General features: G+C 42.9%; 1 protein-coding gene across 1 annotated transcript in view; it reads right to left on the reverse strand.

The window, feature by feature from the left end:
• FRMD3 (FERM domain containing 3) overlaps positions 1-25786 on the reverse strand; it is a gene marked incomplete at both ends in the record, with an annotated part of 271973 nt that overhangs the window by 78118 nt on the left and 168069 nt on the right. Inside the window, 3 exons of the mRNA XM_080709442.1 lie at positions 12294-12417; positions 17489-17586; positions 22882-22960. Coding sequence (XP_080565568.1) covers positions 12294-12417; positions 17489-17586; positions 22882-22960 — 301 coding nt within the window. The remainder of the gene's footprint in view (positions 1-12293; positions 12418-17488; positions 17587-22881; positions 22961-25786) is intronic.

The raw sequence follows: 25786 nt of genomic DNA on the forward strand, positions 1-25786 counted from the left end.
TTAAATCTGTAGATCACTTTTGGAACTATGGCCATTTAGGACTTTTACCTCCTTGGTTAAGTTTATTCCTAAGTATTTTATATTTTGTGGGATATCCTCAGTGGAAATGTTTTTTCTAAATTTCTTTTTCAGTGGATTTATGGTTAGTGTACAGAAAAGCTTCTGATTTTTTGAGATTGATTTTGTATTCAGACACTTTGCTGAATTTGTTAATCAGTTCTATAAGCCTTTTGGTTGGGTTTGTTGGGTTTTCTAAATAAAGTATCATGTCATCTGCAAATAGTGAAAATTTGAGTTCTTGTTTTCCTATTTGTACTCCTTTGATTTCCTTTTCTTGCCTTATTGCTCTGGCTGGAGTCTCTAGTACTATATTAAAGAGAAGTGGTGATAATGGACATCCTTGTCTTGTTCCTGTTTTTAGGGAGAATACTTGAAGTTTTTCCCTATTTAATATGATGTTGACTGTGGGCTTATTGTAGTTTGACTTTATGATGTTGAGATATGTTCCTTCTATTCCAATTCTCTGCAGTGCTTTTATCATAAATGGATGTTGGGTTTTATCAAAAGCTTTTTCACTGTCTATTGAAATAATCATGTGATTTTTATCTTTGATTCTGTTTAAATGATGAGTTCCTTAGATTGATTTTCATATGTTGAAACAGCCTTGCATCCCTGGGATGAACCCTACCTGGTCATGGTGTATGATTTTCTTTATGTGGTTTTGAATGTGTGTTGCTAGTATTTTGTTTAGTAGTTTTGCATCCAAGTCCATCACAGATATAGACCTGTGGTTTTCCTTTCTTGAATTGTCTTTATTTGGGCTTTAGTATTAGTGTGATGTTGGCTTCATAGAATGTATTTGGGAGAGTCCCTGTTTTTTTTTTTTTTTCATGAAATAGTTTGAGGAGTATTGGGATTAGCTCTTCTATGAAGGTTTTATAGAATTCACTTGGAAAACCATCTGGTCCTGGGCTTTTCTTTGATGGTAAGCTCTTTATTGCTGTTTCAATCTCTTTGATTGCTAATGGTTGGATTAAAATTTCTTTATCTTCTTTACTCAGTTTAGGAAGGTTTCATTTATCTAGGAAGTAGTCGATTTCCTCCAGATTTTCCATTTTGTTAGAGGATAGTTTTTCAAAGTAGTTTCTGATAATCCTCTGGATTTCTACACTATCAGTGGTAATGTCTCCTTTCTCATCTCTTATCTTCATAATTTGGGTTGATTCTTTTTTTTTTTTTTTTTTTTAGTTAGGTTGGCTACTGGTTTATTTATCTTGTTAATTTTTTTTGAGAAACCAGCTTTTGGTTTTGTTAATTTTCTGTATTTTTTATTCTATACTGTGTTAAGTTCTGTTCTGATTTTAATAATTTTCTATCTTCTACTGGCTTTGGGGTTAGATTGTTTCTGTTTTTCAATGGCTTTGAGGTGTGTCATTAGGTTATTTATTTGAGGATTTCCTGTTTTTCATATGTGAGCACTCAGTGCTATAAATTTTCCTCTTAATACTGCCTTCAAAGTGTCCCAGAGGTTTTGATGTGTTGTATCTCCATTTTTGTTTGTTTCTAGAAATTTCTTGATTTCACCTCTTACGTCTTCTATGACCCATTCCTCATTCAGGAGTGTGGTGTTCAGTCTCCACATGTTAATGTAGTTCCTCTGGGTCTTCTTATAGTTGATTTGTAGTTTCATTCCATTATGGTCTGAAAAGACACAGAGAAGTATGTAACATTTTTTTAATTTGGTAGTGTTCATTTTGTGGCCCAGGATATGTCTATTTTGGAGAAGTTTCTGTGAGCATCTGAGAGTTGGGTGAAGCATTCTTTATGTGTCCAACAGGTTCATCTGATTAATGGTGTTCTTTAGTTCTGAGACATCTTTACTGACCTTTTGTCAAGATCAGTCATGTGAGAGGGGTGTTGAAGTCTCCCAGTATTGTGATTTGTGTGTTACTTAATGTCACAAAGATTTTGTTTTATGAAAATAGCTGTACCTATGTTTGGGGCATAGATGCTAATTATTATTTCCTCTTGCTGGATTGTTCCCTTTAACAGTAAAATATGACCTTCTTTTTCTCTTCTAATAAGTTTGGGCTTGAAGTCTAACTTGCCTGATATCATAGTTGCTACTCCTGCTTGCCTTCGAGTTTCATTAGCATGGATTACCTTGCTCCAGCCCTCTACCTTAAGTTTGTTACTATCTTTACTTGTAAGGTGTATTTCTTGCAAGCAGTAGAGAGAATCTGGTTTTTAAACCATTTTGCCACTTTATATATTTTATCGGGGAGTTGAGGCCATTTACATTCAGTGTGATTATTGAGAGATGATTTTTAATTCCTAATATGTTAAGATTTTATTTCAGTTTGAAATACTGTTTATTCTTCTTTGCTTAGTTGTCTGCTGAATGGAAATTCTTACTTCTCTGGTTTAGGCATGTTTTCCCTATTTCTTCTTTGTAGTAAATCTCTTTTAGTATTTTTTCTAGCCCTGGTTTTGAAGACATATATTCCTTCAGTTTCTGTTTGTCATGGAAGTTTCTTATTTCTCCATCTATTTTGAAAGATAGTTTTTCTGGGTAGGAAATTTTTGGCTGGAAGTTGTTTTCTTTCAGAGTTTAGAATATATTACTCCAGGCCCTTCTGGCTTCCATGATTTGGTTTGGAAAGTCTGGAGTGATTCTAATTGGTTTGCCTCTGAATGTCACTTGTCCTTTTTGTTGCCTTTAAGATTCTCTCCTTGGCTTCTACATTGGTCATTTTTACTATTATGTGGCACAGAGAACCTTTTCTCTGATCTTTTCTAAAGGGAGTTCTATACAATTCCTGAACTGTATATTGACCTCTTGCTCTATGTTTGGAAAATTCTCTGCTATTAATTCTTTGAAGAGATTATTGATCCCTTTGGTTTCACCTTTTTTTTTCCTTCTTCTATTCTGATTATTCTTAGGTTAGCTCTCTTAAAATGGGCCCATATTTCTTCAATGTCCAATTCCTGCTGTTAAATTATTTTTTCTAAGTTATAAATGATGTGTTCATCTTTGGAGTGATCATCTTCCATGAGTGAGATTCTGTTCTCCATGTGGTCTAATCAATTGTTTATAGTTTGAATTGATGCCTTTACTTCAATCATTGCATCTTTCATTTCTTTCAGAGTCTCTCTAAATTCTTTTCCAAAGTCCTGTATTATTTCTACAGTTACCTTCCTGATTTGATCTTCTGGAGATCTCTGCATTTCTGTGTTATCAGGTTCTGATATTTTGGGGTTGTGGGAGCTCATTGCTCCACTGTTGTTCCTCCTCCCCATGATTTCTGAAGTTTGTGACTTCTCAGGGTTCTACTCTGGGTCACCATGACTTCACTTATGGTGCTCTGAATCTCTGAGATTTGTGGTAATCTCAGCCACCACTACTCCTTTACTGGATTGTATTGCAAAGTCGCAGACCCAGAGAGTTAGTCAAGGCTGCTTGAGACCCTGGGGGCACCGGGCTGGGCATTTTCCCACAGGGAGCTGCGACTAGAGTGTGGTATATCTGCCACCACTACTCATTCACTGGGTTGAACTGCAATATCTCAGACCCAAGGAGTTTATCGAAGCTGTGCGAGTCCCTGGGGGTGCAGCGCTGGAATTTCTCCTGTAGGGGCCACAATTTCACTTACGTTTTTGGTGCATGCTTGTCTGGAGCTCTCCAGGCGTGTTGAACTCACCACCACTGCTGGCAATATGGAGCCGCTGCCACGCCCTTGGCCATGAGACTGGCATGATTCTTTTCTGGTTTTGAGCTCCACTCTGAATCCCTGGAGGGCGTGATGAGCTTGGCCGCTGAAAGTTTTAGACAGTCTTTGCACTGAAATAACTGCTGAGTTACAACCGACTGATCTACAGCTGCTCACTTCAGCTCCTTATTTACCTTTTCCTCTCTGGAGCCTGATGCTGTAAGGCAAGATGGCACCGGCGTGGCGCCTGCCGCTGCAAAGTGTATCGGCTTCTTTTCTGCTCTCTGGTTTTTCTTCTAGTCTTCTTTTTCTCTGTCCCTTGTATTTATAGTTTTTATTTCCCTACTGATAGTGTTTTCTGGCTATGTAAAGCACTGATTTTGTGGCAATAGAGATCGAGTGTTAGCAGGACTCATCAACGCTGCTTTCTTGGTCGCCATCTTCCCAGAATGCCAATTTGCTTCTTCTGGTTAAGCATTTTTTTTGGGGGGTGGTACTGGGGTTCCTGGAAGCCCTTCTACCTCTGGGCTACACTCCCAGACCTATTTTATTTTGGAAGCAGGGTCTCTTAAGCCAGCACGGCTGGCTTCGAGCCTGCGCGATCCTCCTGTCTCCGCCTCCCAAGCATGGGGACTACAAGCAAGCGTGCGCCACCACGCCCAGCTGGTTAAGCATTTAAAAGGCTAAATTTAAGCTGGGTGTGGTGGTACACACCTGTAATCCCAGTACTTGGGAGGCAGAAACAGGAGGATCATAGGTTTGATTGAGGCCAACCTTGGCAACACACAGTAAGACCCTGAACCTTGGCAACACAATAAGACCCTGTTTCAAAATAAAAAATAAAATAGGGCTTGGGGTATGGTTCAGAGAGAGAATTCCCTTGGGCTCAATCCCCAGTACCAAAAAAAAGACTTAATTTAAAAGTTCACACAGAAAAAGACCCAATGCAAATGTTCAGAGAGACAAAGGGATCAAAACCAACCGAGAAAAAACAGCTCAGGTGACTCCTGAGGCCCCTGGCCCATGGAAGAAGAAACAACCAGTTAATGATCTGTCTTCCAAGCACACACTAAGAGCAATTAAATAGAAATGTATTTTTCCTTTGAATCTCCCACTGCATTTTTTTTCTGGCAAAAACTCTATTTGGTAATGGAAAATAAAGATTTTCTATCCTTTAACTGTTATGCCAGGAAATTCTCTGCTAAAATTAATTGTGTCTCAAATGAGACATTTAGAGGTAAAGACCAGTGATTAATAGAATTCTTTTTAAAGATCTAACAATTCTCCAAAGATATGCTTTTCTAATAAATTAGGTGAGGTCAAGTAATTACATATTTAGGTATATATCTCCCTCTTGCCTATCCTGAAAACTGTTAGCCAGTCTCTCTCCTATTGGTCCTCTCTTAGCATACCATGACATTAAGTATAAAATCATACAGCATCCCAAGAATGAATGCAAATTATTAGTCATCCTGCTAACTGTGGGAGGTATAGATTTTTTCAGCAATAATTTGGACTGCTTGAAGTGCAGTTGGCAGGGAAGGGATGGATTTGGTTCCACCTGACCCACTAGGACCTACAAGATCTAGAATCAAATTCAGGAGGAGAAGACCAATATAATGTTCTCTTTTTGAACAGTGGGATTCTTAAGTTTTGCTGCAACTTGGTTGAAACTTTACTTAGATTTCGCTTTGTTGCAACTTTGAGTTTTTCTCAACACTGATTCCAAAGGTTTGGGAGTGCTCTCAGGATTTGTCTTTCAGCAAGGTTCGGGTATTAGTACCCAGGGAGGTCTCTCTGCTTTACAGATGGGCTGCAGAATTTGAGGGCTGCAGGGAAACTCCCGTCCACCCCAGCCCCATGCCTGGCTCTCTGGATGACAGAAGATGTTTCTCCTCCCTGTTGTCCTGGCCCCTGCCATGGGCCAGGTTTGTCCTGCCCTAACTAAGCCTGCTGTGCCTCAGAAGGATTTCACTTGTTTCTCCAGAGGATTAAAGGTTTGACTAGTTGCTCTTACCCTCCACCTATGGAATATTTTTCCCCTATGGAATATTTTTCTCCTCCACCAAAACTGCAAGTCTCACTGAACAGACATGCTGGATTTTCCTCTGCTCTTAGATGGGCTAAAAAATATATATGCTTTTGTAGTATACTATACTTTGGAGTTAGGGGAGCTTGATGTTGTGTATCTTTCTAGATCCTAACTGGAAGTGAAAGTCTCCAGTTTGTCAGTTCTCTTTTCTACTTAGGGACATTATCTCTTACGAACCCATTAGGGTCCATTATGGACCTTCTCTATGCAGAGCATTAGATAGGACACTGCAAGTCTGGGCAGCTGCCATGCTTTGAGGGAAGCCATGATGACACCCCGAGGCTGTGCAAGGCCAAGGTTTATAAGTGAGGAGCAATTTAGAAAGATAATAGAGCACGTGCCAAAAACTCAGGGGCACAGTCTATCTTCATAATTGTGTAGCCTTGAAAAAGGTTACTTTCTCAGGACTCTGTCTCCTTATCTGCCAAAGACGACAGTAGCTGATTACAAACTCGGTATCAATGGAGTCAGAAGGGAGGCCACCCAGCTGAGCAGGGCTGGTGGCAACTCAGAGCAAATGACTCATTCAAGGGGATACTATTGCTGAGTGCTCCCAGATGGGGGCCAGGGGCCGATGTCAGGAAATATCTCAGCTACAGGTAAGGCTACATCTATGTGTCAACTGATGCCACTATATATATTTATTTGGTGGTACTGGGGGTGGAACCCAGAGGCTTTCTACCTCCGGGCTATACTCCCAGACCTTTTTTATATTTTATTTGGAAACAGGGTCTCGCTAAGTTGCTGAGAGCCTCACTAAGTAACTGAGGCTGGCTTTGAACCCGTGCGATCCTCCTGTCTCAGCCTCCCAAGCGCGGGGATTACAAGCGTGCGCCACCACGCCCGGCTCTAATGCCACTTTTTAAACAATTATTTGGTTCAAAGTCCATACATCTGGGTCAGAATATAGCCCAAGGACTATCATTGTGTGACTCTGCTTTGACACTAAAGGTCCCTCAAGTATAGTAACTGGGTGTCAATTTGCTTTGTTTGGGGCTCATGACCTCTTGAGAATCAAAGTCTCTGAGTTAAGAAAATTAATTGTTGTTTCACAGATAATTCTTTTCAAATTAAAAATCTTTCAATGCGTGAGATGATGGGGGAATGTGGGTGATGGTGTGGAGCCCAGCTCAGTGGGAAGCAGATGAAGGCCTGAGGCAGGCCATTCAACACGACAGCAGTTCCCATGTGGTGGCGCTTCGATTCATAGCTGTTGTGTGAATGGGTGGGCGGAAGATGCATGGAGGTATGCACAAACTGAGGGAGGATGGATGGATACACTGTCATAGCCTCATCCAAACTTCAGAGTCTTTAACTCTGCCTCGTAAGACACATGTCAGGGAAAACCACAGAATGTATTAAATAATGGCCGGCTTCCGCTTTCAGTACAACCCCCCTGTCCTCCTTCATAGCCGTGGGGCACTTTGGTGACATGGCTCCTTCTCCCGTAAAATCACTTTAGCTGCATTTCTCCTTTATATAAAATGTTAATGACATGGATGTTCCCGCCATTTCCCCATGGCCCATCCCTCTCTGGGAATGTCCCTGACTCTAGGACTCAAAATGCAAGGATTTGGTTTTGATAGGAGGAGTATTTGATGCTAAAGAAAGCCATCCTCTTATTCCTAACATATGTTATAACAAATGGGAACAAAAACTGGAAATGGATTCGATAATCCACCCAGGAGAGAGATTTGAAAGTTTGGGAAGGGACTCAGTAAATGTAAAAGGGAGGAAAGAGGACAGAAAGAAAATACATCTTAAGAAAGATTGGGATTGTAATAAAATTGGACATTTTCCTTCTTCCCTCAGTAAACACTCTTCTCAAGACTGACAAAAATTTCCTACAGGGGCTCTTGTGCCCTTACATTAGGCGCACAGGTAAAGGACATTTCTCTTAGCAGAGCATTTATTTCTATAAAGCTAGACATTGCTCTTAACTATAACTCCTCACTAGGAAGCCATGGTACATGATTTACAGAGAATGTGAGTTTTGAGAAATGTGTATATTTGAGCAATTTGAGTTTTATTTGAGCAACATTTGAGTTTTGAGCAATAGTATTTATTTTATTTCTCTGTTTAAAATATACTCATTGTCATTACTGTTCCCAGTGCAAACCTCTCTGTATTAGACCATTTTTCTGCACTCTAAGGGCAAGGAACGTACTCCATCAAAGCTGTTTCATTGCCAAGTTGAGCTTCTGGAACATTCAAAAGCTGATGACCTTTGGCTAAAGTTAATGTAAATGTTTTTGCCCCTAATGACAGACCTGATTAGCCGGTGATGAGAAGTGGTTAGATCTAGCTGAGCAGAAACTCTGGGAACAACCTCCAGAGAAGATTATCCCGGCTCCTGTCAGTGACATTAATATTTGTTATCTTAAATCCTTATAAGAACCCTTGGGACTAATAGAATGGGTGGTTTCCTCTTAGCCCAGATGGCTTGATTTAAACTATGGAAAACAGAAGCCAAGGGGACCAGAATTAGCAGAATGTCGTAGTCAAGACCCCAGGGGTTGTGATAATGGCTCCTTCCAGCCATTAGAGGTACCCGGGAGCAGGAATTGCCTATTTTTAAATGGGTCCCAGGGCTAGGACCTCATCTATGCACACCAAGCTCAGTAAAATCTATAAATTAAAGGAGACTGGTTTGTATACATAATTTAAAAACAAATATAGATCTTATTGTTTTAAAATGATCTATACCCAGTACTTGGGAGGCTAACACCAGATAGACATGGAGCAGAGCAAGAAAGAAGCAAAATCTAGCTTATGCTGTCTGACACAGAGATAAACAATAACTCTAATAACTATACAGTATTACCATATTTCCAAAAGCATGATGTCTCTCTACCCTCCTCCACTTCTAGTGCAATTGAAGATTATTTTAGTCAGCTTTTCCATTGCTGGACCAGACTACCTGCTAAGCACAACTCAGAGAAGGAAAGGTTTATCTGGACTCATGGTTTCAGAGGTTCAGTCCACAACTGGCTTCAAGGAAAAAACCACAGCAGAAGAATACTTGGTGGAGAAAGGTGGCTCTCAGCACACAGTGGCTGAAAGCAGAGGAAGAGAGGCAGAAAGCAGCCAGAAACAGAAACGGTCCTCAAAGCCTTGCCCCCACCCGTGACCACCCCCAGCCAGGCCCCACCCCTGATCCAATCTGTGCTGGGGAGAGGCCTTCAATATGTGAGCCTTAGGGGGGACATTCCAAACCCAACCCTTAAGAAGGAATAGCTGATTCCAGCATGGGGGTTTAATCTTCATCTGCAAACCTCTTAAACATCTAAGAGTCTAAGCAGTTAGTCCAAAGAAAACCTTGTCAAAATCTCAAGTTTCAAGATGGGCGTGGTGGCACACATTGTAATCCCAGTACTTGGGAGGCTGAGACAGGAGGATCGCAGGTTCAAAGCTAGTCTCAGCAATGTAGCAAGCCTCTCAGAAACCTACTGAGACTCTGTTTCCAAATTTAAAAAAATAAGAAGTTGTAGCTTGGAGGAAGAATGGCTCTAGGTTCAGTCCCCAGTGCCTCACTCTTGCCTGATTAGTTTCTCCCTCGTAGAGCAGCTCTGTCCCTTCCTCAGAGAATATAGGAGCAAGATGGTTCTAATCAACAGAGTCTCCATCTACAACTCCTTCCTGACACCACCGGTGTGCAGAGCCATCTTCCCCACACAATGTCCACATTTTCTCAGCCAATGAGTGGAGGGTTTGCTAAACCCCAGAGCAGCCTCGCCTTCTGCAGCAGGTTTTCTAACCAACTTGAGAAAGCACCTTTCCCTCTGCACTGCCACCTTCATCTACACTTCTTGACTTCTGCTCCCAAAATACAATCTCTCTCTGCTGTACTGATGCAGAAAAAAAAATACACGACAAACAAAATACACATCCTTTGTATTGTATCCTGACATGTGGCCAGTGCCACATCACACCATGCCTGGCAGTTTCCACCCTGGAGCTGGTGACTTTAAACGCCCCCATGGGTCTTCTGTATGTTATAAACGGTGGTACTACAAAGGCCACCCAACAACAGCTTCAATCAAACCACGCAAATACTTCTGAGATGGATAAATGGTGGCTGCGCATTAATGATGTATAAATGATGGTTCCAGATCATGAGGACCATTTTCGGAGATCTCAATAAATCTAGGAGCTGGCATAGGTCCGATTTACAGCTCTCCGGTCATTAAAAATTAACCCAGATCGTTTTCAATGAGCCCATTTCCTCATAAAACCCAGGGGGCCACCAGTCTTACTGCCAGGGCTCTCAAGAGTTTCTTCTTTCAGTTTCCTCTCTTCCCACTGCTTTTCAAGTGCTCTGCATCTCTGAAGGTCAGGGATTACTAACTCCTCCTACCCCTGGGGTCAAACTTCAGCCACCATGGCCACAGTATTTTGGTTGGATAGAGAATATCCTCTGGAAAAGCTCATCTATTGGTGGTGCAAGAATGTTCAGAGATGCAATAATTGAAACATGAGGATTCTAATCTAATCACGGGATAAATGTATCGATGGGCTAGTAATCTGAATGTACTTACTGAGTTGTAACTTGGGCGGGTAGGACGTGGTTGCAGTAGGTGGGTCACTGGAGTATACCTTGGAGTCTGCACACGTCTGTCGCCCTCCCCTGGCGCTCTGCTCCCAGCCTCCCCGCTGCAGTGTCCATCCCTCTCTACACCCACCGTTGCCACCACATATGCTTCGGAGCCATCGCTATAGGCTGAAACCTCTGAAGCCCTGAGCCTTAAGTAGATCTTTCTCCCTCTACGTTGCGCTGTGAGGTGTTCAGATCGCTGCCGTGAGGATGCTGACTGGGACGCACGGTGACACTGTGAAGCACCTGTCCCTCCCCCGCTTCCCATGACTGCTAAGCACAGGGCTGAAGTGTGGATGCTAGTGTCAGGCAACCCAAGGACAAATCCCGAGTCTGCCACTAACTAACAAGGCAGGGGATTTAGCCGCTCTGGGCTGGCCTTTCCACTTTTCTCACCAGGAGCATTAACAGTGCCTGCCTTGTAGAGTGTGGGAGATATGAGCATAATAATGCCCAAAGCTCTTTGTTTTAGCATCTAGTAAGCACTTAATAAATGCTTATTATTATAATATGTTCCAAGCATCGATGGTCCTACAAATGCTGGTCACAGAAGACCCTCCCTGACAATCAGCAGAAGGAATGCAGCTCCTTCCTCTTGGCTCTCACTCCATGGGCCTAGAAAGGACACTCCTGGGCCACAGACCCTCAGCTGGAGTCCTGAAACTTGACTGTTGGTGCCGGCACCCTTGTCTTCAAAATGCAAAAGCAGAGAGTTTCACACAGTTCAAACAAAGCTTTTTATTCTGAGACAATACTCTAAGATAACCCCTAAATATGGTATGATTCTTTCTGAAATAAGCATAACGTTTTGACGTCTAATCATCTCTATTTCTAAGAATAAAGTTATCTGCTCCAAGCTGAAATAGGCTGCTCTTCTTGGACTCGCCAGAAGGGGGCGCGCCTGCACAAGGGAGGGGGCTCCAACACCTCTTCCCAAGGGGCCCGTCATTTGTCCCAGAAATGATAAACCAGTGATGCTATGCTATTTTCTTTACTATGACCAGAGGCCAAGAAGATGAAAACATCTCAGATCCTGAAATTCTTCATCAATGCAGGTCCTAACACTGCCTGTGCTTGCTTTGATTATCAAAAGAATTCCTTCTGTGATTTGCACAGTCGTAATTACAGACTAGAGTATCTGAGTTACTTGAATTCCCAGTTGGCAACGATTCCTAAGCACACTTCACTTTATTCCCCATAACTTCTGCAGAGCGGAAGCATTGCACTGTGCTTAAAAACTCGGGCTCTATACCCAGACTGCCTGAAATAAATCCCGGCTCTGACACTTGCTACCCATGTATAAGTTACTTAAACTCTGTCTGGCAGTTTTCTCATCTGTAGTATGAGAACAACCATAGCACCCATCTCCTTGGTTGCTGTGAAGATTAGTGAGATGCAAGGTGATTAGAATCAAGCACCCCACCACCTCTGCCCTGTAGTTATCACCTTGAAGTTTCACAGACAAGGTAAAGGAGGAGCAGACATGAAGTCTTATCATCTTGGAAGCAGCTGGACAAAGGGAACTCACCAGTGATTTTACTCCATTTGAATTCAATGCTTCCATCGATAGCCACAAGAAGGGGAAAATACAAAATTCAACTTGGAAAGGATTATTTATTTACCTTAGATTTCATGTTGGGAAACTCAGGGTCATTAGAACCCCATACATATAAGAAAACGCACGTCTCTCATACCTGCTGCTCATGTGTAAACAGCCATGGGAGGTCCGGCCCCGTTGAGATTGTTGCTGATGGACACAAGTGTGTCCTTGACAGTGCCCAGAAAAATGGCTCTAACACCTGACGCAGTCTGCTCACGCGTTGCCCAGGCCCCCACACCCCCTCAGCACGAGGGCTTTCTCACCCCTATCATCTTCACAGATATCTAGCTACAGTACCTGAGTTCACTTTTATGAGTTTCCATGATTTTTCTTTCGAGCTTCTGTGACTGCTTGGGGAAAATTTCAAACTCACTGATGTAATTCTCAAGATGCTCATCAGGATCGTAATCACCAAGCTCAGCTGAAACCGAAAAAGAGAAAGATTGAAGACAACCCGCCAGGGCGTATATGCCAAAAAGAAGAGCCTGGGTTAAGCTCACCCAACAAAATGTATTTGTACCCATGGCAAGGCCACAGCTTCAGTAGACAATCATGTTTAGGTTCAAATCATATTTAGGTTCAAAACTTGGGCATTTGTCAACCTTCTCGGAGTCTCATTTTCTTTATCTGTATACAAAAGCAAGTTAAATAAGTGTTTGTTGATAGGGTATTATTGGCACGTTTAGGAGGTATGTTCATACTTCCCAAAGAATTTTAGGATATTTAACACCTCTCTCCTTCAGACACTAAATGTAATAACACGTTCTTTTTTTTTTTTCGGTACTGGGGATGAAACCCAGGGACTACCTCTGAGCTGTACCCTCAGCCCTATTTTTTATTCTTTATTTTGAAAAATAGTCTCACTAAGTTGTGAAGGGCCTCACTAAGTAGCTGAGGCTAGACACAAATCTGAGATCCTACTACCTCAGCCTTCTAAGTCCTGGGATTACAAGCGTCTGCCACCACGCCTAGCAATAACACACTTTTGGTGATCAGCAAAAATACTACTCCCCAGAAGTTAGACAAAGTTAAATAATAATAATAATAATAATAATAATAATAATAATAATAATAATGAAAAGGGCTGGGGGTGCAGCTTGGAAGTACAATGCCCCTGAGTTCAATCTCCAGTACCACAGGCCTACACAAAAATCTGATAAGTAGGTCAGGTCATACATATGTTAATTAGCTCAATTTAGCCATTTTATGATATATGCACATTTCAAAACATAATTTTGTATACTATAAATGTTTAAAATGTTTAGGAACTTAAAAACTTATAAAGAATTTTAAATATCTCCCCAGTATTTCCTTCCTTGAGGTCTGTTCACAGCTAACAGTCTCTGTGTCCAGGATTACTTAGCTGGAGCTGCCCAGCCTGAAGATGGAGAGACCTGCCCGGAGGTCTGTGCAGCAAAAATATCACCACCTGAAGGAGATTCACTAAAAAATTAATGGCTTGCCCTTCATCTAAGCAGGGGATAGCATATTTGAGCGCAGCCATTACTGCATTCTAACATGGTGCACCTCAAGAGAATCCTCAAGGGAAAGAGAGATGCCCTGAGTGCCTCGAGGAGGGAGCTTCTGGCCCACAGCCTGGAGGATAACCATGGTGTTTGGCAGCTCAAACTTTCTGCTGATGCCATGAGCTTGCTAAGGAGCATGGACCAGAAGGAGCAAGTCTTTCAGGCAGAAACAGGAGAGTAGACTAAAGATGGTGGGAGACTACACTAGATAAACCCAGCCAACAGAAAGACTTCAAAGCAGAAAAATCAGAATGCCTGCAGCACATTCGGGAAGTCTCATCCAGCTCTGTAATTTGTATCCACTGTTTTTTCACTCTCCAATCATCCGACGACCGTGGAAGGACAAACCCAGGAGGGAAGCAAAGCTCTCTAAAGCTTCTCACCAGAATTCAAATCACAGTCCTTAAAATGACCTGGGATGTATACATACCACAAGGGAAGGAAGGAACTTAAAAATAAGCCCAAAATAGTATTGATTATTGGAGATAGTCAATTTGATTACATCAAAATTAAGATATTCCTGTTCATTAAATAATAGTATAGTCACAGTAAGAGAGATGCCAAGTTGGAAAGATATATTTGCACTACCTAAAGTTAACAAGAGCTAGAATAAAGAAAAAGTCCCTGAAAATCAATGAGAAGACAGGCTGGAAGACCAATAGAGAAATGGTCAAAGGACATGAATCGGCAGTTCACAAAAGGAACGTTCAAAGGGCTAATGTATGGAGAGATGCCCGACTTATTAGAAATCAGATATGCAAACCAAAACAAGATGTCACTTTACATCTATAACATTGCCAAAAAATTAGGAAGTTGGCAGAGACATGAGGAAACAGAAACACTTGTGCACTTCTGGGAAGTCTCAATACATGTAGTTCTTCTTGTGAGCAAGGTGGGAGTGTTTAACCAAATACTATGACTCAGAAATCCCTCTTCTGGGCATATATCCTAGAAAAGCTCTGGGTACAAGAAAGGATATATTCAAGATTTTTTTTATCACCAGAAGTGGGAAGCAACTCGGGTATTCAGTCAGTGGGACTGATGGGTTGAACATGGGAATATGCCTGCAGGACTCTCTGTGGTGGCAGGCAATGGGACAGGCTCCCAGCAACACAGATCCTACATACTCTCATCATAGAATGGAAGACAGAAGAGGACTCTGCTAGCCCCACTTAATTTATAAAACTGAAGAATATATACACACAAAATTGATCATTTTATAAAGTTACACACAGACACCAATATAAACGAAGGAACTGGAGGATAACAGAAAAGAGAGAAATCAATCAACCAATCAAAAGATGGGCCCAAGGGATGGATGATGACAGTGGACCATGAACTGATGATTAACTTCAAGAAATTTTCAAGAGTACACATAACACACACACACACACACACACACACACACACACCTTTGTGCAGGCCGTGAGCCTAAATATTTAGGAAAGGGCATACACAGGGTCTCCATTTCCATCAGTAGTGGGGTAATAGACCACCAATAGAGAAGCCCCCTGGGCTGAATCCCTGGTACAAAGAAAAAAGAAGTGGGAGGGGAAGGCATTGGCAATAGCACTGAGACAATGAAAGGTCACAGGGCCTCCCACTTTCTGACTCTACCTTCCTTACCTCCATAGGAATAAGTGGTTCTGACAGCCCACCTCTATCTGAATTTGCTAATAACCTCCAGCGCTGCCTTAGTATTCACTTCCAGCATCAGAGAACTTTAAGAACCCAGCTTTTACTAAACTTGCCACAAGCGCTCCATATGCACCGCCACATTTTAGAGACAAAAGTGCTCCCAAGGTCTGCCAGCCCATTTCCAGTTCTACCCTCTGCACAGGATTGTATGTGGTCAGTGAAAACAGTGATGAGGGGTGAAAACAGGGCCCTGCTCACCTGGATGAAAACCTTTTGTGGCTTAATTTCACACAAAAAAAAACAAAGCTGGAGAGCTTTTCAGTAGAGATTCATACTGAGCGTGTCCCTGGAGGTTTGACAGTGATTCACTAAAACCTGAACACATTTTGAAATCCTTAGATTGCCTGGGTCAGTGTCCATTCCTGTTATCTTCCCTCAGATCTTGCACCTGAACTAGAAGTGCTGTCTTCACCATGAAGGAGGAGAGCCACGGGGTTTAACAAGCTTGCGCTCTGGGGTAAGAGGGGCAGCTTTTTCAAGCATCCACTCCACCCCCCCTCGGAGCCACCAGGACCACTTCCCACAAAGGTAATTCTGATCACTCTGAACTGGAGTATCCCCGAGGGCTTCATGCTCCTGCCCAAATCTGCTATATAGCATTAAGTTGCCCCTGGGGACGGGGGAAAAGCAAAGCACAATGCTCACGTCAGGATTCTCAGGAGCCAAACACACCTGGGAATCGGTCAAAGGAACTTTGGCAATAGGTCAGATGTCCCAGGGGACAGAGTGGGCCACAGTGAGAGCCCCGGGAGGAGGAAAGGGGTTTCTCTTAAGCCTGAGTAAAGCCTGGCATTTTGATAGGCAGGTAACTGTCACCTGTGACCGGCTCTGAGCTCATCACAAGCTCCATTGTTATCCCTTCTAGATCCATCAAGAAGTCAATAGAGTCACTTGGTAATCAATCAGACTGTGTGTGTGTGTGTGTGTGTGTGTGTGTGTGCGTGCGTGCGTGTGTGTGTGTGTGTGTGTGTGTGTGTCCTCTTTCTCCTTTCTTCTCCCCCTCTCTCTCTTCTCCTTTCCCTCTCCCACTTTTCCTTCCTTCTCTCTCACAAACATGTGATTGCCACCTTGCTGCAAAGGATTAGACCATCTGGCCCCTCCAGGCTGCTGTGGCCAGCTGCCTTCCAGGGAGCCCCGAGGAACAGAACAGCCAGCCATTCTCCACTGGCGCCATCCCGAGCTGCCTTCCAGGGACCCCCCGAGGAACAGAACAGCCAGCCATTCTCCACTGGCGCCATCCCGAGCTGCCTTCCAGGGACCCCCGAGGAACAGAACAGCCAGCCATTCTCCACTGGCGCCATCCCAAGCAATGTGCTGCCTCCGGTCCTGGAGGCCGTATTCCATCAAACACAGTTCCTGCGAGGCAGAAGCCATGGACACCAACCCAGGTCTCTGCATCACCATTTCCTACAGCCTCCCCTCTCCCCCACTCCCCTGTTCAGCTCTAAAAAGATCTACAGCTACAGCTGAGGAGCCTGTGCTTTCCTGGCCCAGTGCAGGACAGTCTCACGGAATCACATAGCCAGGGAAGGAGGTAAGACCACCCCACTTAACAGATGAAGATACTGAAGCTCACAGAATTTACATGTTGTCGATGATGAAATAACCGGGAAAAGGGGAGAAAGGTTGAAAGTGAGATAAAAGAGATGAGGAAACTGGTGGGCTCCGGCCCTTGTTACATGATTAGAAAAGCTGAGAAATTGGACACAATATACATGTGCACATATGTACACATGAAAGTACTTTTGTCATGTGTGAAAAATATATCTTTTAGGGATAAAATATAGATATTTTCAGGGAATATATATACAGTATATATAAAATACATATATATTATATATAATATATATGTGTCTATATACATATATATTATTATTATATATGTATTTTTCAGGGGTGACTTCCTTGTTTGAAACCTACTTTCCTGGACCTAGTATCCCCATTACACCCCACACTTGACAGCTGGGGCTCAGAACATAGACTACCAGTATCCCTTCCAAGTTTCTTCAAGAACTATACTATGCAGACCCTCTGAGACTCACCTCTGGGACCTTGAAGGACCCTTTGTGTTTACAGAGGCCACTGTGAGCGTCTCTGCCCAGCCTTCCACCAGAACCCCACCGGAAGGGGAGGAGGGGGTGTGTTGCTATGTGCACAGTCTTGCCCACCTCCAACATCAGCTACGCGCAGGGTGGGCTCGGGTGGGCAGAAGGGAGCTCGGAACATCTGCAACCAGAGCCATGCAAGTGAGCGCAGGGCCATACTCACCTTGAACGATACAGGCACCCAGGTAGGCAGCATCGGAAAAGGAGCACAGCAGTCGACCGTGAAAAATATCTCTTTTAATTTGCAAATACAAAAGGTACCTGCAACACAAAGGCAGAGATAGTCACCCTAAGTTTTGGCTGAAGCCTGGAAGAAGTAGAGTGATCGGCTCATGCTCTGTCCAACCCGTTCGCCAGAGCCCTGCCCAGCTCCAGAGCGCAGTGGAGGAACACCAAGCCCTCTTAGCAAGCAGAGGAAAGTCAAGAGGGGCCTTTGAGATTTAGAAAATCCAGAGTGTCTGTGGCTGAACAGACCTTATCGGCTCCCAAAGCTTAGTGGGCGCAGCCTTTTCAAAGAGCCAGGAGAAGAACTGAGGGAAACCACAGGGCCCAGCAGTCACTGCTCCCGTACAGTGACTGCCACAGCCACCACTGTCACCACACGGGGACCCGCTGCCTGTGTTCTATTTGAAATGGAAAATCAGGAAATTGATTCAATTAGTAAAACAAGCTCATCATTTCTAGGGGAGAGACAGACCGACATTTATCAATCAAAAGGGGAGTTGGTTATGAGGCCAGAAGGTCAGCTAACTCACAGCCGTGTCCCCGCAGCTCTCCAGGGCCGCACTGCCTGCAGAGGCCAGCGGAGTGCACTGGGGTAAGAGCCAAGGCAGAAGAGTGGGCAGTGGGGCTCCTAGGATGGGGCCAACCACCCTGCAGCTCCAGCCCCAGGCAGTTTTTTGGACAATCAAGGAGATTAGATCCACAAGTAAAACCTTTGGTTTTAAATGTTGCAACAAATTATTTTGAAAAAGCACTACAACGCCCAACAAAAACAGCCAGTAGGCACTGTTTGCCATCCCTGGCTCAGGCTCTCCTAGGCACTGTCCTGTCGGTTTCTCCATGTGGATCAAGCCCTCTTCAGATTTCCTGATCTTTCTCAGCCAGGCTAATTCTTTCATCCAAGGCCCAGGCCTGGGGGCTATTGTATCTGACCCACATAGCTTGGATATGTGTATACTCTTTCCATGTTTATTTTAGTATTTGATTCCCATTTGATTCCCAGAGACCTTGTTTTTTTCTTTCCTATGTTCTTGGAAGTATTGGGTCACCTCTCATCCAGTCCCAGTTACCATCGTTGATGGCGTCAACTTGGCTGAACCAGGGAGTACCCAGATATCAGGTTAAATTTTTTTTTTTTTTTTGGTGGTACTGGGGTTCCTGGAAGCCCTTCTACCTCCGGGCTACACTCCCAGACCTATTCTTACATTTTATTTGGAGACAGGGTCTCTTAAGCCAGCGCGCGCGGCTGGCTTCAAACCTGCGCGATCCTCCTATCTCTGCCACCCAAGCGTGGGGATTACAAGCGTGCGCCACCACGCCCAGCTCAGGTTAAATATTATTCCTGAGTGTCTATGGGGGAAGAGATTCACATTTGAGCTGGTGAACTGAGCAAAGCAGAAGGCCCTCCCGCCCCATCGTGGGGTGGATGCTATGCAGTCTGTGGAGGGACTGAACAGAACTAAAAGGCAGTGGAAGGCTGAACTCACTCTCTGCCTGTGTGAGCTGGGAAAGCAATCATTTGTCTTCCTGAAACCAGAAGGTTCTCAGGCCTTCAGACCTGGGCTGGAATCTATACCACCAATCCTCTGGCTGTCAAGCCTGCTAGCTTGACACTTGGTCATCCTAGGCCTCCAGCTTGCAGGAGGCAGATTACGGGACTCCTCAGCTTCCATAATTCTGTGAGCCAATCCCCCTAATAAAACTCATTTTATATTTAGATATTGATATAGAAATAGAAGTAGAACTAGATATACACTACTGGATGTTCCTCTGGAGAACCTAACACACGCCTGCAGTGCCCAAGTAATTTGATCTTCACTCAGCCTTCAGAGGAGCAACACTCACAATTCCCATTTTAAAGGCAAAGAACTGGAGGATTCTAAGGTCATAGGGATCCTGCCAGCCCCAGGCCACAGGAGCTCCCCACTGCTGGGTGCCGGCTCACTGGATCCACACTGGGTGCACTGAAGGATTCAGCAGCTCCCTGGTGTTTTCATTCACTGAATCTTTACCTTATACCACAAGGAAACATTATTCAACCCTAGAAATGAATAAGCTGCTGATAGGTGCTACGACATGTATGCACTTGAAAATATCATGTTAAGTAAAAGAACCCAGATGTAAAGGGCCACCTGTTGTATGATTCCTTTTAGGAAATATCCAAGATAGACAAACCTATAGATAAAAAACAAGATTAATGGTCTACAGGGACTGAGGAGAGGGAAGAATATAAGACAATTGCATCACCCAGGCTTCCTACTGGGTGATGAGAATGTTTGGTTGTGGCACAACCTTGTGACCACACTAAAAAAAAAAAAAAATCACTGAACTGCACACGTTGATGTCTGTCCAAAGAAACCAATGCTTTTGAAAGTCCAACTTGTCTTAGTGTGATGTTTCTCAATTTTTGTCATGGTTTAGAATGATCTGGGGGGCTTATGAAAATAAAGAATTCTGGGCCTACCCGAAGAGTTTCAGATTCAGCAGGTCTGGGGTAGGAGCAAGAATCCGTATTAATAACAAGTCCTCAAAGAGATGCTGTTGTTGCTGGTCCAGGGACCTCACTTCAAAGACCATGGCCCCAAATCATTCAAAATACAAAGGCCACAGAAATACTTGAAATGATCTAATCTTCCCTTCTTTAAAGACTGTAAACTACCAGGCCAAGTATCATTAGGTTTCTAGTTCTACACACTGAACATAAGAGAATTCATTTCTACTTTTTGATGAGCTTGGTATTAAAAAAAAAGGTTCAAATAACTGTTTATTGATGAATGATCTAATTACATAACTCAGAACTCAGATTTGATGAGAGATTGCTGAGAAAAAGAAAATCAGCTTTTTCGGAATCCCATCTTGGGTCACGTTAGCGATCTCTGGAGATGATCAGGGATTATTGTGGATTCAGCGTAATCCACCATACTCTACTGAGCCTTATGATGGCTTCAGCTTCTGGATGCTCATTTTTTTTAATACAGTAGCCATCAAAAATATTTCATCTTTCTTTAGTGACATTCCTGCATGAAAGAATTAAGCAAACAAAGCACAAGAGGATCGGAGAATAAATATTTGCACAGCCATTAGTGATATTGCCTCTCTACCTAACATGAATGGTACTTGCTTAAAAAATTAAACCCAGCATACTTTTGGTTACATTCAATTAAAAATATAGCATTTACAAAAGCCCTGAAATCTAAAGGACTGTAAGATAATCGTTCAAATGGAGAGAAAAAGGAAGGATGAAAAATCATTTCAAATAGTCTTCTTCATGAGTATTTTTGTTGCTTTGCCCTTTTAACCCTGCTCTCTTCCTAACTCCTAAACATGGTCATAAATATGATCTTTACTTCTCTCATTTTTAAAATCCTTCTCGGGTTTTAGGTTAACCTTATGACAAAATAAAAACTTACCACACAAGGAAAGCTAAATGCTTTTAAGACAAGGAATTTTGGATGCCGTGAGGCATTCCACGGGTTCTAAATCAGTTTGGAATTCTAAGGACTGACTGTGTTGTCTAAGAAAAGGAATCTCTACCTGCGCAAAGGCAGGGGACTATCTCAGTTTTCTTTCAAAACATCAGAATATTCACAGTATACCACGATTCGTGATTGAGCTACTCAAAGACAGATAAACACTAGAAAATTTAATCGAGAGGGGCCTAACCGGGGTTTTTAACTAAAACTTTGCATTCTTTTACTCTCCAGTGGGGATTTTCTCATCAACAACAGAAGACGCATCCTTAATTTATGTTGTGACATATATTCAATTTTCATCCTTCAGACAAGATTATAGAGAAAACAAATGCCAAAATGCAGCATTCAGTTTTGATTTGACCTTCCTAATGACACTGCTAGCACCCTCAGTGAGAACAAATAGCTCCTTCTCTCAATTTTTCCCCCCTGTTGTTAGTACATCCAGCTCCTCCCTACTGGGTAGATATTCAGAACTGAGGAAGAATGTATCAAACAAATAAATAAGCTTTTCAGGCCAAAAGCAGGTCAAGGCCACATATTGTATGATTCCATTGATACAAAATGTCCAGAATAGACAAATCCATAGAGACAGAAGGTGGATTAGTGGTTGCCTGGAGCTAAGAGAGGGGATAATGCATAGTGCCTGCTATCGGGTGTGGGGTTCTGGGGGATTGATGAAAATGTTCTGAAACTAGATAGTGGTGATGGTGGTCCATCACTGTGGGTGAATGCCAATGAGCTGTATACTTTGAAATGGTAAAATTAATTGATGTTATATGAATTTTAGATCAATAAAAAGAAAAAAGCAGACCAGGTTTAAAATAATAACCACCACTTACAATGCCCATTATATATTATCCCTCCTTCACACACACACACACACACACACACACACACACACACACACACTTCTGACCTCCTACCCCAGAGCAAAGCTCTCACTAAATGACTGTCAGCAAATTAATAGCAGATAACAGAACCATCTGCGCCCTTCCAAAGTCACTTCAGTGCCACTAAGGTCAAGTTTTACCAGAAACTCTAGATAACAAGAAAGCAAAATATCCAAGAACACCACCTTCCCCCTGCCGATGATGAGAGCGATTTGCATCTGTTTTTCTGTATCTGCACCTAAGCAGATTATTCTGAGAGATGGTTATACCCAGTGATATGGGGGATCACCAAATCCGAGTCCCGTGGAGAACTAAGTGTATAGTAGCTCTAATCTCTGGCCTCTGGCCACCATGAAGCTGGACACTCTGGTGTCCTGTTGGGCAACATTTGAGGGTTATTCAGGAAAGCCAAACTCCCAGAAGATGGACTGAATGTGACCCCAGCAGGGGAAGATGGACTCGGAAAAAATCAGAGAACTGGACAAAAAGTCTATACTCTATACGAAAAGTTTACAAGCAGTCTAAACCTGCCCCAGAGTTATCATTTAGCAATTAGAAAGCAGAATGACCAGCTGCCCACTCTGTCCTAGATCTTCTCCCTCCAGAAAAGCTTAGATCCAGAAGACAGGCTGGGGCTGTTCCAGCTATGAATCTGCCTGCATCCTAAAGGCAGTCGCCTTCTACTTATTTTTAGCATCCCACTGTCAGATGTTTTCAGAGAGTACATCTCCCTCAAAACCACTGCTTTTTTTTTCTGTGCAACTAATTACACTCCCAATAACAATTGTTTGAAGAAGAAAAAATCCCAAGACAATTAAGTGTACAAGAAGCGTTTCAAGCCAAAATGCTGAGCTCGGTACCTGATTCCTTGAGATGTTCTGATCTAGACAAGAGGCCCATCCAGCCCAGGAGATGGCAGAGGCCCTGCTGGCCCAGGGTGTAGGTGAAACATACAAACAAACGGAAAATACCTTGTGAGCTCTTCTTTAATCTTCAGGGGTTCGTGTGGGTAGAATTTCACTCTAAAGCACATGGTGTATGGTGGATGCGCTGAAACATCATAAAGAAAAGGCATGAGATAAGCAGCAAAGACCATGACCCAAACACACAGAGGACATCAGCCATGAAGCCACACCGGCTAGCCTGGAGGGGCAAGGTGTGGGAAGGGAGGCTTTCGGGAAGGAGCGGGTAGGATGTCCATGAAAACAAAGCAATGGTGACCACGAAACGCAAGGCAATGCTGGACAGCGATGCAAAATACAAGCTCCTAGTCAGTCAGGGCGTCTTTCCACCTCACAGCGCACCTCCATTCCTTCACTCCCTCCAGGGCATGGGGAACCTCCAGAGAACCTTCCCTCTTCTCATTCTTCCCACCCCCTTAGGACAGATAAATTGCCCTTAAATATCAACCATGTTTGGGGCTCCTGAGAGATTTTCAGCCTGTGAGGTGGAAAATGTCGCTATACATGACTAGTTTTTCTAAAATGATGGTGCTTTTGAATTAAAATTGAGACTTAAAAAAAAAAAAACAGAGTTAGCCATTCACAGATCCTACTTTGTAGGCTTTCAGTATTCACTATACATGAGGCAGTTGCCTGTACTGAAATAAACTGTTACAGTTTCATAGTTTGTCTGAGTCAAGACAATGCTGTGCAGGCTGGGGTTCTAGTGAGGTGAATGGTTCTGGGATGTTCTGATGGCATCAGATATCCAGAACCCAAGGACCAGCTAAGGAGATTCTGCAAGATTCCCAACATTCTCAATTATAAGCCCACTTCTGACTTGCAGTATTACCCTGATAAATGCATAAAAGTGAAGAAAAATGCATGCAGGTTCAGTTAATATATAAAATGGACGTCCTAAAATCAAGGCAATGTCTGTTTCCATACATCTGACATACTTGCTCACTTGACTCTGTATTAATTAGTATAAATATCTGGGATCAGCTCGGGCCCTACCTATTCTCCCCAAACTCTTCCTGAAGATATACAGGGGCTAAATCACCATCCAGGTCTATATCTAGGCCATTGTAAACATGGCACATTCTTCATGTAAAAGAATGATCAGCTTCAAATACGAATGTATAATGAGGATAATACGGAAAATAAGTACTAAATATAGTTTGATAGGAAACATACAAATCTCAAAATAGCAGCATTTTACATCTCAGCAGAAAAACCTGACCATGTGTACTTTCTCTCTCCCTCCCTCTCTCCCTCCCTCTCTCCCTCCCTCTCTCTCCCTCCCTCTCTTTCCCTCTCTCCCTCTCTCCCTCCCTCTCTCCCTCTCTCTCCCTCTCTCTCCTCTCTCTCCCTCTCCCTCTCTCCCTCCATCCCTCTCTTCTCTCTCTTCTCTCTCTCTCCCTCTCTCTCTCCCTCCCTCCCTCCTCTCTCTCTCTCTCTCTCTCTCTTCCCCTCTCTACCTCCCTCCCTCTCTCCTCCCTCTCTCCCTCCCTCCCTCTCTCCTCCCTTTTCTCTCTCACTCTCTCTCTCCCTCTCTCTCCCTCTCTCCCTCCCTCTCTCCTCCCTCTCTCCTCCCTCTCTCTCCCTCCCTCCCTCTCTCCTCCCTCTCTTCTCTTTCTCTCTCCCTCTCTCTCTCCCTCTCTCTCCCTCTCTCCCTCCCTCTCTCCTCCCTCTCTCCTCCCTCTCTCTCCCTCCCTCCCTCTCTCCTCCCTCTCTTCTCTCTCTCCCTCTCTTTTCTCTCTCCCTTTCTCTCTCCTTCTCTCTCTCTCTCTCTCTCTCTCTCTCTCTCTCTCTCTCTCCCTCCCTCCCTCCCTCCCTCTCTCTCTCCCTCCCTCCCCCCTCCCTGCCCCCTCTCTCTTTTTCTCTCTCGGGAAGCGTGATAACTCCATTTGATGCCCTACTTCAGCAGATTAGGGGCACTGAGTTGGTGCTTTTAACTTGACTCTGTGTTTCCTAGATTTAAGAAAGGCAGCATGTTTTTCTGAAGCACTCGAATAAAAGAGACATTTTTCTATATAGCAAAGAAACAAGTGATTCTCAAGTTATTCGCCTTCTATGATAACTAGAAATTGAGTTTAATTCAAAATATTTTATGTTTAAATATTTCCAATACTTCCTTTTAATTTGTTTGAAATACCGCCTTTACGTGATTAAAACTTTAAATGATGGCTTTTCATCATAAAACTTCTGGATTTAAAAGAAAGATTGAGACCATTTTTATAAAAGAACTACTGAACCCAAGATGGGATTAACATGTAAGAAGAAAGGAAGTTTCTCTTTTTTTCTTTCATGTATCTTTTATTAAAAACTTTTAAATTAGTATATATTTTAACACAACCAGTGAAGACATAGATGATAGATAGATATCTTCACTTTGTCTCTATTTCTGACGTTCTATCTCTCAGATTCCTAATACAGCTCACCCCATCCCCAAACTCTCCAAACATTGTTCACAACCTCATCGATATTCTTCTACACCCTTTTGCCATTCTCACGCACATATATGCTAACATAACCATATATGTAGGATTTTTTAATTGACTCTCCCCAAATTAAATCATAATACATTTATCTCTTGTTTTTCTCACTTAACTCCATATAGATCTAAATCACTATAACAGCATAATAGTTCATATAATAATAGATAAACCCAAATTTACTCAACTATTCCCTTCTAACTGTCATTTAGGTTGTTTCCATGTTTTTGAAGTTCAAAAAATGCTTACACACACACACACACACACACACACACACACACACACACTTATACATAGATCATAAGTATTTCTGAGACAAACTCCCAATAGTTGAACTTTTGGGGTCAAAAGACATTGCAAAATGTTTTAAAGGAAGAAGAAAAATAAAGTCAGCTGGCTGGAGATGGTATGGGGAAAAGAAAATTACAAAAGATACC

Source organism: Muscardinus avellanarius, assembly GCF_963383645.1.
Source record: "Muscardinus avellanarius genome assembly, chromosome: 13".
NCBI lineage: Eukaryota > Metazoa > Chordata > Mammalia > Rodentia > Gliridae > Muscardinus > Muscardinus avellanarius.